The sequence below is a fragment of the Falco peregrinus genome, chromosome 1 (genome assembly GCF_023634155.1).
Source record: "Falco peregrinus isolate bFalPer1 chromosome 1, bFalPer1.pri, whole genome shotgun sequence".
Classification (NCBI taxonomy): domain Eukaryota; kingdom Metazoa; phylum Chordata; class Aves; order Falconiformes; family Falconidae; genus Falco; species Falco peregrinus.
The window spans coordinates 60,020,214-60,035,072 of NC_073721.1; the positions used below are offsets into that span (position 1 = coordinate 60,020,214).

Sequence of the window (14,859 nt, forward strand, 5' to 3'; positions counted from 1 at the left end):
GAAATACTCTGCAAGTGGCTGGGAGAAGTCTCACGATCGCTAGCCCTTGTTCTCTTGGGGGACTTCAACTTCCCAGATGTCTGTTGGAAATACAATACAGCAGAGAGGAAACAGGCTCGGAGGTTCCTGGAGTGGGTGGAAGAGACCTTCCTGACACAGCTGGTGGGGGAGCCAGCGAGAGGAGGCACCCGCTGGACCCATTGTTGTGAACAGAGAAGGACTGGTGGGTGATGTGATGGTTGGAGGCCGTCTGGGGCATTAGTGACCATGAAATGATAGTTTTCAGTTCTTGGAGGAGTGAGGAGGAAGGTCAGCAGAACCGCTATCTTGGACTTCTGGAAGTACAGACTTTGGCCTGCTTAGGAGCCCTTGGGATGCAAGCGTGAAGGGCCGAGGGCTCCAGGAAGGCTGGACATCCTTCAAGAAGATGTTAAAGGCACAGGAGCAGGCTGTCCCCATGTGTGGGAAGGCAAGCTGGCGGGGAAGAAGACTGGCTTGGCTGAACGGAGATCTTTGGCTGGAGCTCAGGGAAAAAAGGAGAGTTTCTGACCTTCGGAAGAAGGGGCAGGCACCTCAGGAGGACTACAAGGATGTCATGAGGTTATGCAGGGAGAAAATTAGAAGAGCCAAAACCCAGCTAGAACTTAATCTGGCTGCTGCCGTAAAAGACAGTTAAAAATGGTTCTATGAAACGTTGGCAACAAAAGGAGGGTTAAGGAGAATCTCCATCCTTTGTTGCATGTGAGGGGAAACACAGTGACAAAGGATGAGGAAAAGGCCGAGGTACCTGATGCCTTCTTCACCTCAGTCTTTAATAGTAACAGCAGCTGTTCCCGGGGTACCCAGCCCCCTGCGCTGGAAGGCAGGGATGGGGAGCAGAATGAAGCCCCTGTAATCCGAGGGGAAATGGCCAGAGACCTGCCACACCACTGAGACACACACTGGTCTCTGGGGCAGGATGGGACCCACCCGAGGGTACTGAGGGAGCTGGCGGCAGCGCTCTCCAAGCCACTTCCCACCATTTATCGGAGCCCTGGCCAACTGGGGAGCTCCCAGCAGACTGGGGGTTAGCCAGCGTGGTGCCCATCTATGGGAAGGGCTGGAAGGAGGATCCGGGGCACTGCAGCCCTGTCAGCCTGGCCTCAGTGCTGGGAAGGTTATGGAGCAGCTCGTCCTGATGCCATCACACTGCACGTGTGGGACAGCCTGGGATCAGGCCCAGCCAGCATGGGGTCATGGAAGGGTGAAGGGGGCTGTGGGCAGGGGGGGTCGGTCTCTGCTCCCAGGAGACAAGCGACAGGACAAGGGGACACGGCTTCCAGCTGCCCCAGGGGAGGTTCAGGTGGGGTACCGGGAACAATTCCTTCATGGACAGGGTGGTCAGGCACTGACAGGCTGCCCAGCGGGGTGGCTGAGTCGCCATTCCTGGAGGTGTGTAAAAGACGCACAGATGTGGCACTTGGGGACATGGGTTAGTGGTGGGCTTGGCAGCGTTAGGTGTACGGTTGGACTCAATGATCTTAAAGATCTTTTCCAACCTCAATGATTCTATGAATTTGGGGGGTGAGGGGAGAGCCCCTTGGTGACAAGCCACTGAGAGCCACGTGAGGCTGGGACCCTGGGCCGCGGGGGTCTTCGCGCCCGGTGCAGCAGTGCTTTGCCCCAGGCTGTCTCTGCCTGCTGACCACCGGTGGGGTGAGGTGCATCTGCTGGTCTCCTGCCCAGAGCTGAAGGCAGCTTGGCGGGACTGCCAGGGCCGCTCTCCTGTGTCGTGCAGGCAGGGGCCCCCTGCTCCAGCACCCGGCAGCCAGGCTCAGCATCAGCATCCCTGTGGGGAGCAGCATCCCCGCTGGGCTCCCCATGCTGCTTCTTCCCTTGTCCTGGTTCTGCTGAAAGTAGCTTTCTCCTCTCCCTTCGCTTTTGTTGACCATAAGGCTCCAGAGCTCTGCCTCTATACCTGGAAGCTGGCCGAGAGAAGTGATTGCTGGTGGCGCTTCATCTCCTTGACTTGTTCCCGTAGAGCGCAGCTGTGGGTGTGAGCCTGGGAAGCCCGGTGCTAGGCGGAGAGGATGCAACGTCTCCCTTCGGGGTTCCAGCTCTGCACTGGTGCTGCTGCCAGGTGTCTGTGCCAGGACTGCTGTACCAGCACCGCTTTCCTCCCCCTGCCACCCTCCCAGCAGCAGGTTCTGGGCTCAGGAAGATGTGTCGGGAAAGAGGCCAGAGCTCCATTCAAGACAGCACAGGCTCATTCGAGTGGCTGAATTACAGACCTTCAGCAGCAGCTCCCTGGCTGTAAATCTCCAGCCAGGACAGGATCAATGCGGCTCTTTCACTCCTCACATCTGCTCTGGCCTGTCCCCGCTCTGTTTGCAGAGAGAATTCCCTGGGTCCCCAAGGGTCCCACTGCAGCAAGGGCAGGCACCAGCAGCCTGGCAGGACACGGGGGAAATGCCACCTTGCGTGGGAACCTGATTGTCCTGGCACTGTGTTTGTATTTGTCCTGCTGGCCCTTGTGATGCTCTAAGTCCCCAGCCCTTCCCTGCTCCCCCAGGGGTGGTGGCTGCGTGGGTCTGGTTCCAGCACAGCCACTTGCTCCGCTGGTGTTGGAGTTCCTCTCCCACTGTGGGATGAAGAAGAGGAATGAGCAGGGGGATGCGCTCGGACAGGCTGCTGCCAGCAGCAGGCTGGGGGCTGGTTTGAAGCTCTCCTGCCATCCTAGGAGACAGGGGCTGGGATCTACAGCTGGTGGTGGCATGCTGTTGTTGTGCCTGGTAGTCACAAGCTCTGGCATGGTCTTGTAGTGGTCCGTGGGACCTTACTCAGTCAGGTCAGCTGAGCTGAGCTCCCTCTCTTCCCAGTGCCCCCATTTCCCAGCACTGTGCAAGAGGCGCACCACGTTAAATCAGAGCGGTTCCTCACCTGGTGTGAGTGAATGCTGAGATGTGCACAGTGGAGCCCTGGGCTTCGTCTGCTTGGGCTAACGCTGGAGCACCTGAAAGTCCCCAGAAAGGCCACAGCATCAGCTAGGTGTGTTGGTGCCTTCCCTGTGGCTCCCTGCCAGGAGTCACTGAGGGGGAGACAGCAAGCAAAGGCATGTTGTGCAGGGGCATGGTGGTCTGTAGGTGTAAGGAGCTGCCTCGTGGGTAAAGAGAGGAGCAGGGTCCTGAAGGGAAGGGGGGTGCTGTTTGTTTTTGCGATTCACAAAATTACTGGATAGTTCACTATCACTCAGTGGTGGGAAGTGGCCGTCTCCGTTGTCTCGTGCCAAGAATCACCCTGTCTCATTCTGTCCCTGTCTTGCAGCCACAACGGCCGATCGGTTCTACAGGATAGACCGCGCACAGGTGAGTGCAGCCTCGTCCTCCACCGTCATCCCCCTCAGCATCTGCCAGGAAGGTGTTTGGGTGTCCCACATTTACGCAGACCAAGAGGCAGGCTTTAGCCTTGGGGACCTGCAGGTCTTACACTGCTGCTCTGCCCTGTGGCATCCCCTGAGGGGTGGTGTGACACCTGGCCCAGGACCAGCCCCAGCACCTCCAGGTTCCTATGGAAAAGGGGGGGAAGCATGGGTGGGAGCACAGAGACTTGGGTGGGAAGCTGCCTGCAGGGCCCTGCAGCAGAGCAGGTGAGGAATAGCAGCACAGCAAGGCTGCCTAGGGGACCCACCAACTGGGGGTTATCTTAACCAGTATTAAATACTTTCCCTAATAATCTGGAGAGGAGGATGTGGAGATGAGGTGTACGGGTCATCTGCTAAGTTGGCAGGAGATAGGAAGCCTGAAAAGGACAAGGAGATGTGGAGGCTTCCCTTGCACACAGGTTGCAGGATTTTTGAGCCGGCACGGCTCTGCTGAGCGAGTGGGTGGGCTGCAAGGCGTGGGGTGTGAGGGGACGGAGCTGTGCAGAAGCACGTCTTGCTTCTGAGGAGGGCTGACCTGTGTCTTTCAGGAGCACCTCAACTATGTGACAGAGATCTCTCAGGATGAGCTCTACGTGCTGGACCCAGAGCTAGTGGTCACCCAGACTGTGAGCACCTCTCCTGCCATGCCTGACCTCGTCGACTCATCTGCCACACCCACTGGGCACCATTTTGCATTCCCTTCCTCTTCCTCCTCTCCACCCTCCTCTCCTGCCCCCAGGTGAGTCTGAAATGATAGGGACACTGGACCTCGGGGAGGATGGGCAGCAATGGGAGAGTCAGGCTTGGCTTCGCAGCATTGATCCCTGGGGCTAGATTCCAGGGGCGCTCCCTGGAGCAAGCAGGAATTCAGCGCTGAGTTAGACCAAGGGGTGAGATGCCATCCTGTCTTCTCTGTTCCTCTGCCAGCGGTGCTGGAAGCAGTGGGGCACCACCAGGTGCCTCAGCCATGGGGTCAAGCTCCAGCTCCTGGCCCATGGAGCAAAGAGTGTGGGTGTCTTTCAGCACAGCTGAGGCCAGCCTCGGGTACGGGTGAGCGATGGAGCTGGGAGCAGCGGCAGAAATGGGAGTGGGGATGGGGAGGAACACAGATCAGGGAAGAAGCAGGTGGCATGGCCGAAAGAGCAGCAAAATCCCTCGGCCTGCCTCTCCTGCTTGCTGGGGGAGTGCCATGGGCAGGCTTCTCCGCAGCCATTCCTCTCCCTGCTGTGTGCCCTTTGGGGTGACATGCAGCTTGGGGCTGGCAGGGTTAGTTACACGTTTCCTTCTTCCCTTCCAGTGCTGAGCCTGAGCACTGCCTCCCGCACAGAGGTGAGTCCTGTCACATCCCCTCCCGGGTCACTCTGCTTTGGGTCCCCACCACGTTTGGGGATTTTTTGGCTTGTCCTTTCCCGGGTGTGCAGGCAGGAGCCGTGCCGCCCATGTGCTGGGTGGGAGCAGGGAGCCCTGCAGTGACCCCAGGGGTGGGCAGCAGAGGCCTGACAGTGATTTGTGGAGCAGCCCAGCCAGGCGCCTGCCCGGCTGCTCCGTGCGGGAAATGATGTGGCGAGGGGTTAATCCCCGACCTGGAGCCCAGCGCCCTGGGCTGAGGTGGGGGGCTGTCTCTGCCAGGTGGCTGGTGGGAAGCGGGGAGGTGGGAACACAAGGTCAGGGGCCTCACCGAGCTGAGCAAATGGAAAGAGTTTCCTGGAGCTTGAGCAGAGCTCAGTGCCTGGAAGTGTGAGTGAGTCATGGGTGAGAGATGTCTCGGCTGGCCGCTGGCTGATGCCCAGGAGATCTGCTCCCATCACAAGTCATCCTGCCCGTGCAGAGAGGCTGCTCGCCCTGCACATGCCTCTCCCTGGGGCTGAGGTCTGGCTGTGCCCCCAGCTACGTGGTGTTCCCCTCCTACCCCTGGCTCGTTCCTTACATGCCCGAAGGTGGAGGAGCTGTGTAAAACCAAGTTAACCAAGGCGTTAGCACCTGGATGAGCTCATGCTGGACCCTCAGCTGACTCTTCCGTGCCTCTGGTGCCCAGCCCTTGGCTCTGGGATTAGATAAACAGCCTTACTGGAGTTTTCTGACCCCAGCCCCATCTCCCTTCTTTGCAGATGACCTGATAGAAGCTGCCAAGAGTGGCAACTTTAGCAAGGTAGGCATTCCCGCTGCCCACTGCGATGAGCAGCCCGGGGTGGCTCCGGGCAGTCTCCTCCAGCCTGCTCGGCTGGCGTGCGCCTCGGGCTGTGGGAAGCCCTGCCAGCCACGCTCCGTGATTGCCCTGGAGCAGCTCCTGTCGAGGGCCTTCCTCCAGGAGTGGTGGCTGGAAACCAGGCAGGCTCCTGGCAAAAAGCCCTGTTCCTCTCCTGGGGAACGTGGAGGGAAGGGACTTGGCAGTGTGGCTGAGCTGGACAAAGCTCCCCACGAGGCCCCGAATATCCACACAACCTGGGGACATGATGCCAGGGCCTGGGGCTTGGAGTGGGGAAACGCAACTCATCCTGAGCAATCTGGCCATCCTGCAGTTCCAAGAGCTGCACCGGGCTGGAAGAGACTTGATGGTGCGAGACTCCTCGGGCCAGACCGTCCTTCACCATGCCGTCAAATCAGGGAGCAAAGACATCGTCAAATACATCATTGAGAATGGTGAGCTGGGGCCAGAGTGCCACCCTCAGCAAAGGAGCCCAGTAGCTGAAAAAGCCTGACCCTCTGCTCCGAAGGGGTGCTCCTGGGCTTAGATCCCTTCCTTCTGGGTTTGCTACACCATCCTTCTAGCATGTAGGCTTTCCCTGGCATCTGTCTGCCAGTACCAGCTTGCCCCTGTGGCTGCTGCTGCATCCTGGCAGGGATCAGCACGGCTCTGGGAAACATTTCTCAGTGTCCTGCTTCTGCCTCCAGGGCAGCTGACCTGTTGTTTTTGGCAGCTCCCACTGAAACACAGGCTGCTTTGTTTTGATTTCGATATTTTTCTGTAATGAGTCCATGACAACTCTTCCTCCCTGGGCTCAGCTGGGCTGAGATGCTGTTGCTGGCCTGAGTGCTTTGGAGGCAGGACCTTTGCAGGCAGCATGAAAACAGCAGCCCCTATGGAAAGATGTGGAGCGGGGTGGGGAGCAGGTGGGTCTGTCCCTGCCCCACAGCCAGCTCTCACCCGCCCTGCACTGTCTGTCTCTCCACAGCCCCTTCAGAAATCCTCGACGCCACGGAGGAGGAGAAGTAAGTTGCTGACTGACTTCCATTACCTGTTGGCCAGACCTTCTATGAGGTGCCCGGTCATCTGGGCGCGTAATCAGCTGCTCTCATTCTAATTAACCAGCCACGGTTCCCAGCCCACTCTGGACTGACTGTCCCCAAGTCTGACTGTCCCAGTCGCACCCCCTCCTCTGCCAGGGCTGCCTGGCCACACGCACACAACCCACGGTCAGCTCCCGCTGCCTCGGAATTGCTGTCCCTTGCTGCCACCTGTGCTGCTTGTCCCTGTTCGGGGGGGACACACCTCACATCTCCCGCTTTCTCCTCCCCAGCGGTGAAACCAGCTTGCACCAGGCTGCAGCCTTACGCCAGCGCACTATCTGCCACTACATCGTGGAGGCTGGGGCTTCGCTCATGAAGACGGACCTGCAGGTGATGACGGGAGGGCTGGCAGTGGGGCTGGCAGTGGGGCTTTCGGGGGGGGACACCAGTGGGCTGGCAGGAGAGCGGAGCAGGGGTGCTTTGGATGGGGTCTTTGCCAGCCAGAGAGGAGCTGACGAGAAGCACCCGTGCTTGCCCAGCGGAGCCCAGCTGCAGAGGGGTTAAATCCCTCTCCTCCCCTCGCCTCTCTCCCTGTTGTTTTATTAAATTAGAAGCTAGGGGCTGGAATGTCTCATCCTTGTCTCCCCCTTCCCACCAGCCGGGGTCAGAGCAAGGACATTCTCGCTTGGAGCTCCCTCCCAGCTGCAGGGCTCCCCCCTCTCCCCTTCGGGCGGCCGTGCGGGGGGCACCGGGAGCTCCCTGGCGGGTGAAGCTGGGGGGGCAGGAGGAGGCAGTGGCAGTGCTTTCCCTGGCACGCTGAGTTCATTGAGACGTGCCTTGGTGCTGGGGAGTTGTGCCAGCCCTGGCAGAGGAGTCAGCGGGGAAGGGGGCTTGAGGCTCTGTTTTGGTACGGGAGGCTCCCAGGGCCGGTGTGCGGCAGCGAGGACGTGGTCACATCTGTCTGGTGGAGGCTTGTAGCCATGGGCTGTGGTGGTGGAGGTGTAGAACAGGCCAAGAAGGTGCAGCCTGTGGGTTTGGGACACAGGGTAGGAGCCCAGCCAAGGGGTGCAAACTTGCTGGGGCCGGTGGAGCGTGGTGGCCACTTCGGACAGTGCTCAGTCCCACTGCCAGCTGCCAGGGAGGTGCTGTACAGACAATCCTGGCTCCCCGTTGCTCCTCCTTGGTCCTGGCTATCGGTTCTTGCACAGCTCCTGGAGCAGGGCTGGAGACTCAAGGGGAGAGGGCAGCTCTTGGGGGCAACAGCCTTTCTCTGCCCCCAGCCCCCTCATCTGCCTGAAGAAGGGGAGCAGCCCCCAACCCGCCAGCAAGAAAGGCAGCCCTGCTCGGGCACGACGGCTGCCCCAGGGAACGGGGCTTGCACGTGCCTGTGCAAACGCGTGTCCGGGTTTGTAGCTGTCTGGGGACCCCCCTGCGCCGCTGCGGTGACCTCACCTGGGCCTCCATCACAGCCTGCCTGCACAGGCAGGAACCCACCTCCTTAGAAACTCCAGCATCAAGACCTGTAGCAGGGGTTGGGCGCGGGGTGACGGTGCACACTGCAGCGGTGAGGGAGACCCAGCCTTATGGCCTGGCGTGCCTGAGCCCAGCCGGGCAGGGGGCCCTGGCAGCTCTGGTTTCAGGCTGCGGGCAGGCAGCCTTGCAGCAAGGCTTCTGCGGGGGGACGGGAAGGAAACTCAATTCCTCCTCTGGTTTTTTCCCTCCGCTTTGTTCAACGAGCGCTTGCTTTCGGGGGCTGTGGGGAGGAGGCTCCCGAGGAGAGCCGGCCTCATGGCACAGAGTGGTCTCTGTCCCCCCACTTCTGTGGGTGCTGGGGAACGCCTGCGGGGCATGCCCGGTCGTGGGGTGTGCGTGTGAAAGAGGGGATTTCTCTGCGCGTCACACCTCTCCAGCTGTGCACGGGTGGGCTTTTATCCACAGCCACATCCCAGCCCGGCAGAGGTTCTGCATGTCTGACCATTGTTCCTGCTGGAGAAATAATGGCTGTGGGCTGCCCTGGCGGCCCCGGCACCCCGCCGCACCCCACTGCATCCCACTGTGCACCCGGGGACCAGCCGGGCAGGCTGGGCATCCCTTCCGGGGCTGGTTTTCAATGGCAGCGGCACAGAGCCAGGTTTCTGTGGCCTTTCTGAGCGGCATGGCAGAGCCCGGGCGCTTGGCGAGGAGGAGCGAGGAGCCAGGGGGAGGGAAGGGGGAGAGGAGACGGAGCTGGGAGCTGTTAACAGATTTGCTTTTTATGGAGTGCGGGAGTTCATTAGTGGACACAGTCCAGATGGCTGCAATAAGCTGGTGAAATGTGAGCCTCCACCGGGAGCCCGGAGCGCTGGCCAGGCTGCGAGGGAAGGGGGGTTGGTATTCCCGGGCATTCCCCAGACATACCCCTCATTCCTCACCCTCTCCTGCCTGCCTCCCCGGCACCAGGTAGGAGCAGGTCATGGGGACCAACCTTTGTCTCCTCTCGAGGGGTGACAGTCAGGGCCAGTCTTGGTCCTGGACGGTGCACCGGGGCTGATGGCCCTTCAGGGGTCAGCTTCCAGCCCTGCAGCAAAGTCAGGCTCCTCGGGAGCACGCTTTCACTCTGTGGTGAGCACATGGGCATTTGGCTACCACCCGCCTCAGGGTTCTGCTGGACCCAGCTGCAGCCACCTTTTTGGTGGGGGAATTGGGGGCACCTTTGGGTGCCAAGGCAGCGTTGAGGTAGTGCTCAGCACTCTGACATCTTTTGCTTCCCGTATGCAGGGAGACACCCCCAAGCACCGGGCTGAGAAAGCCAACGACCCTGACTTAGCTGCCTACCTCGAGAACCGACAGCACTACCAGATGATCCAGCGGGAGGACCAGGAGACAGCTGTGTAGTGCTCAGCGTGCCTTAGCCCAAGCCAGCTCGGGCAGGGTGAGGAGAGGACGATGCCAACTGGCAGAGCTGTGAGTCTGGCTCAGCCCTCCCTAGATGTCAACCTGGTCCCTGGAGGAGATGGAGACAGCAGAGTTCTGCCCCAGGCTGGGCTGGGACTCTGTTTATGAGGACAGTGGGTATTTGGGACTTGAAGCCTGGCTCTTTGTGTCTGTGTCTCCCTTCACCCCTCGGCCACCACGTTCCCTGCCCTTGGATGGGCTCCATCCCGCAGATCTGCCAGGGCAGGTCAGGCTGAAGCTCCTTGTCACCCTTGTGCACGGGAGTGATGCCATTGCCTCTCCATAGGCTCCTACCGATGATCCTTGTGGGATATCGTTGCTTGCCCCTCCCCTGCCAGAAGTGCCCTCCTTTAGATGCTTGGCTAGGTTCGTCCTGTCCTCCTCCCCTGTCTGGCACAGCTGCGGGAGGCACAGGCTGTGCGGGCAGAGGCCGTGAGCCTCAGACTGCCACAAGGAAAATACCATGACTTACTGCCTCGTCCTCCCTCCCAGCAGCTTGGGGCTGCCCTGAGTCTCTGTGTTGCCCTGCGGGGGCTTTCTGCAGCAGAAGAGAAGTCCCTCGCACACCCAGGCTTTCCTCGCACACCCAGGCTTTCCTTGGAGCATCTGGGACTGGTGCAGCTGGAAGCAGGGCAGCTGCTGCCCTCCCGGTTGCTCTAGTGCTCAGCCAGCCAGCAGCCTGGCCCAGGGCAGGGATGGCAAGGAGGAAGGCTACCGAGCCCTTGCACCACCCTTCCCTCGCAGGGCTGGATGGGGCAGCCTGCACACCCAGTGACTGCTGGGCATCTCTTCGCGAGCCTGCTGCAGCACGTAGCCGTGGTGGAGAGCTGCGCTTGGCCTGGGCGGTGGCTGCGGTGGAGCCTGTTACATTTCCCAGATGCTGACTTGAACGTGGCTGCCCTCCCCCCTTCAACCCCCCCTGCTGATGCTAGATATTGCACTGGGCTGGAGGAGCAGTGCTGGGGGCAATGCTGCTGCCCCCCAGCCTGTCAACATCCATCCTCTGAGTCCGACTCCTGCTGTCCCCCCAAAGTGGGCACAGGGCTTTGCAGGGAAAACTTGGGAGCGCACCTAGCCCAGACACAAGCTCCCTGGATGGGATGCCAGCTCATCCTCTCCAGTTTTAGCAGAAAGAGGGATTTGGATGCTTAGGGAGCATTAGGGCTTCCAGCCCCAAGTTGCAATGGGATGGCATTTCACCTGCCACTTTGCCATGGGGCGCGAGGCACCATGACCCGTCTCCCCTGCAGATGCTGTGGGTGCTGAGTGTGTGCAGAGGCATCGAGCCAGCCCTTCAGCAAGGCTTTCGCAGAACTGGCAGTGTCTGGGACCAGGAGGTGCCAGAAGAGGGGGAGAGCTCACAGCTTTGTGCCTTGCAGACCTGCTTGGCACCTTTGGGTGGGCGGTGGGCATGGAACAGGTTGCAGCTTGGGTCCCAGGAGAGGGTGCTACTGCTGCATGTATGGTCCCACCTGCCCTCACACCCAGCTGCGCCTGCTGGGCAGTGCTGGGTGGTGTCATTTGAATCCCTCCTGATACCAACACCAAAAAAAGGGTATGAGGATGACAAAGCACCAGAATACTCTTCAAGTTTTTTGGCTGGGGGGGACACATTTCCCTTGGAGGCTGGGGCATGCTGTGGTGGGGAGCTGAGGTGCAGTGCAGGGGGCCAGGGGCCAGCGGCAGCATTGACAGTTAACAACAGCACCCCGATGTCTTCAGAGCTGGGATGCTCCAGCAGCACCCGAAGTTCCTATCAGCACTGCTCACAGACCACCAACAGACAAGGCACTGTCGTCTTCTCAGAGGTCCAAACTGCTGCCTCGCCAGCTGGGATGCCCAGCCCGGCCCGGAGGCATTTACAACCCCAGCTTCCCTCTTTCTCCCCAGTTTTGTATCTTCCCTTATAGTTTTTGTACAGGTAGTTGAGAGACACACTGTCCCCTTCCCCGCCTGGCCCCTCCGTGTGCGCGTGAGCTGAGTTGCTGTGCAATTCCAAGCCTGGCTTGTATTTCGGCGAAGGCGGAGGGGGTGTTGGTCACCCTGCCTGCTGAGGGCAGGGGTTCTGTGCAATACCTGGGTCTGTGTTTCCTAGACGCTGTTGTAGGATTGTATTTTTGTAACTCTGTGAGGGTGCCGGCTCCAGCAGGCCCAGGGCCTGGCACGAGCCTGTGTTCCCGTTGCTTTCTGACTTGGACTGTTTGGATGTTGTTGTTTCTTGCCATTGAAATAAAGAGATGGTTGTTTTAGTTCCTGTCTCCTGCTGCATCTGCAAGAATGTGGTGCACCAGTGATGTCCCATGCAGTGTGAGTGAGGTTGTGCCCCGAGGCTTCTGCGCCTGTCCTAACTGGGGGGGTCTCTTGGGAGTTCCCTGCCGAGCCAGGTCCTTGCCTGCTTCCCTGCACAACATCCCTCTGGGACAGCTGCTGGGTACAGGGTCTTTGTCCTGAGGGACCTTCTCCTTAATTCTGTGGCATGCATTGGTATTCGGTGTAACGTACAACAGGGAGAAAGCCTGCTGCCATCCCAGGTGATCCAGAAAGGCTCGGAAGCGCGAGGCAGGAGCTGGCAGCCTGCTGTTGCTGCCCCACTCCGGAGCGGCAGCCCTGCCCTGCCCTTTGTAGTCACATGGCTGTCGGTGGGTACCACAGCAGCCTCCAGCCTCCAGATTTCTAAATGTTTTTATCGGCTATTGTTTTGGTTGTTGGGGTTTTTTGTGTGTTGAGCTGTCCCCAGCCACGCCGCTCTGCAGGGCACAAGCCTGCTTGGGGGCTCTTCTCGTTCGTTCCCAGCTTCAGAGGGGGGCCTTGCTGTCCTGTCTCCAGTGCTGAGGGCTGGGATTATCTGCACTGCTCTGGCATGAGGACTACTCTCCAATTACAAAAGCAGAGGATTAGGGACACTTCTTCCAGCCCCGGACGGGTAAGGATAACTGCAGCCGACTCCATCTCTCCGGCAGAGTTTTCTTTGCGAATGAGAGGTAATCGCTCTGGCTGGCGGTGGCTGATGAGGGAGCCGGAGATGGACGCGGTGGGTGATGAGGATCTATACTCATACCTTAAACTTGGATTCCTGAGGGCAGCCTGGCAGCCTGCCTGTTGCTGCTGCCGCCTCCTCTCCACCCGGAGAAGCAGCCTCCTTCCCCGGCTGCGCTGTCCCTTCCACACCCCCCCCCGTGCCTCCCTTTCATCACCTTCAGCCTTTCAGCTCCTGCCCAGAGCTAACAGTGGGGGTCTGTAGCGGGTGTAAGGCACACTGAATTGTCCCAGCCTCCCTGGGCTGCAGGGACCAGGCGTACGTGTGACTGGGAGGAGGGAGCGTGCTCCACTTCAGTGCCCAGATCCCGGCGCGTTGGCGCTTGGCCCGTGTTTTGGCAGAGGCGAGGAGCATCAGTAACCATAGCAATGAGAGTTTTCCAGCCGTCCTGGTGTCAAATTTATGGTGGGGGAGAGAAGTGGTCCCAAAATATGATCACTGTGGATCACTGTGATGCAGGGTGTTAGGAAAGGCACAGTCAGTGAGCCCTGCCCTCCTCTCTTTAAGGGCCTCAGCATCCCTCCTTTCAGCCGGGTGTCGGGGGCCCAGAGGTCAGTCTGGCCTCCTGTGGGATGGAAACACGTGGGATGGGAACCTGGGGAGGTATGCACAGGGTGCACACATGAAAGAAGCCTGTGCAAGCCCAGCCTGAGTTAAACAGAGTGACAGCCATTGGCCCGGTTAATGATTACCTGCCACACGGCCACCTCTGCAAGTCTGAACAAGGAACACATCCCCCCCGCCCCACACAGCTGTGTCCCTGCGCTGGCACTGCCGCACCGTGCACTAACAGTGCCCCAAGGACCAGGCTTCAAAAGGAGATGGAAAATGCGGAGCTGACATGCCATGAATTATCTCGTGACGTTTTTAGAGGTAAAAAACTCGAGTTAAGCAATTGCAGGGGAATGCACCTGGGTTGGTCATGCTCCCTCTCTTCCCTCCTTCCCTCGGGATGAGGCCTCTTTCTGCAAACACCGCCTTCTGCTGCTTGTTTGAGCTGGGGAAGGAGCCATTCCCCCCTCCATCCTTCAGAAAGAGCCTGAAGGGACCAAGCACAGCCACTGCTGAGATGTGCACCAACGCATCTCTGCTGTCGCATGCGGCCAGCACCTGCCTCCTGGTCCCCAGCGCAAGGAGGCAACAGGAGGGGAAGAGAAATGTCACCCCTGGAAACAGAGGAAGGGGTGAAAATTTCTACAGGGCTTTGCCATTCATCCCTTGGGCTGCTTTGTCCTGGGGACCCCACTGGGGTCTCTGGCCCCTGGGCAGGGGTGGGTGAAGAGCAGTGGCTCTTGCCCCACACCTGGCTTTCCCAGCTCCACCAGGCACTGGTTTGCTCACCTCAGCCCCGTAACTCAGCCGTGGAAACCTGGGGCTGCTGAACCCCAGCCAAAAGCAGCACACCCGGACCCTTCCCCTTCCTTTTGTCCCTGAGCCTGTCTCAGCAGCTTGCTTCAGCTGGGATTTAAAGGCCTGGTGATGGGGGACTATTGGTTTTGCCACCTGTCCACCTGTTGGGACCCATTTCTGCACCCTGTGCCAAGAGGTCCAGCCCGGCACACCCAGACCCCTCAGCACCCAGAGCAGCACCCGTTACTGTGTGTGCAGCACACAGGGCAGATGGCATGTTCCCCTGGTTGCCAGCCCTTCTCCAAACCTCTTCAGATGTTCAAGAAACTGCCGGCAGGGTGCCAGCTAAATGCGGGAAACCTTCAGAAAGCCATTCGTGGTTGTGAAGCAGCTCATAAAAAACAGGGCCTCCCCCTCTCCTACAACCCCACCTGTGGCAGCCTTGCTCTCAGCAGCCTTCTTCCAGGGTAAGAGGTGGAAAAATGGCTCAGTTCCCCACCACAGCCCCATTCTTCTGGCATGACGCTTGCCTTTCTGGCTGGTAACACCAGAAGAGAGTTGGCTTGGCCCCTGCCTTGCCTTACCTCCTCAGAAAAGGTGAGGGGCAGGGGTGGGGGGTGGTAGGGAATGGTGGGTGATAGGGAGAAGGGAGCAGGCATTTCTGCAAGGTCCTTTGCATCCCCAAGTGCTGGTTTGATCTTTCATTGCTGCTTGGTACAGGGAGATGGGCTGCAGCATGGCTGAGCTAGGGACGGGCACTGGGGCCAGCATGAAAGTGATGTGCTGCTTTGGTGTGGAGCAGGTTACCCCCTCCCGCCCCCCCCCCCCCCCCCCCCCCCCAAAGTGTAGCTGGGGCAGAGCATGTGGAAAAGGGTGAAAAGGGCCGGAACCATGGCAGGTTGGTCCATCA

The 14,859-nt window shown here is 59.6% G+C and overlaps 1 protein-coding gene across 2 annotated transcripts in view; it reads left to right on the plus strand.

Moving 5' to 3' along the window:
- Positions 1 to 11,811, plus strand: part of DGKZ (diacylglycerol kinase zeta) — a 31,328-nt gene extending 19,517 nt beyond the window's left edge. For both annotated transcript variants that reach the window (XM_055805158.1, XM_055805149.1), the window contains 8 exons: positions 3,304 to 3,344; positions 3,949 to 4,139; positions 4,698 to 4,729; positions 5,509 to 5,549; positions 5,920 to 6,040; positions 6,574 to 6,610; positions 6,919 to 7,018; positions 9,386 to 11,811. In XM_055805158.1, the coding sequence (XP_055661133.1) occupies positions 3,304 to 3,344; positions 3,949 to 4,139; positions 4,698 to 4,729; positions 5,509 to 5,549; positions 5,920 to 6,040; positions 6,574 to 6,610; positions 6,919 to 7,018; positions 9,386 to 9,502 (680 nt within the window). In that variant the 3' untranslated portion in view covers positions 9,503 to 11,811. The remainder of the gene's footprint in view (positions 1 to 3,303; positions 3,345 to 3,948; positions 4,140 to 4,697; positions 4,730 to 5,508; positions 5,550 to 5,919; positions 6,041 to 6,573; positions 6,611 to 6,918; positions 7,019 to 9,385) is intronic.
- Positions 11,812 to 14,859: the final 3,048 nt, after the last annotated feature.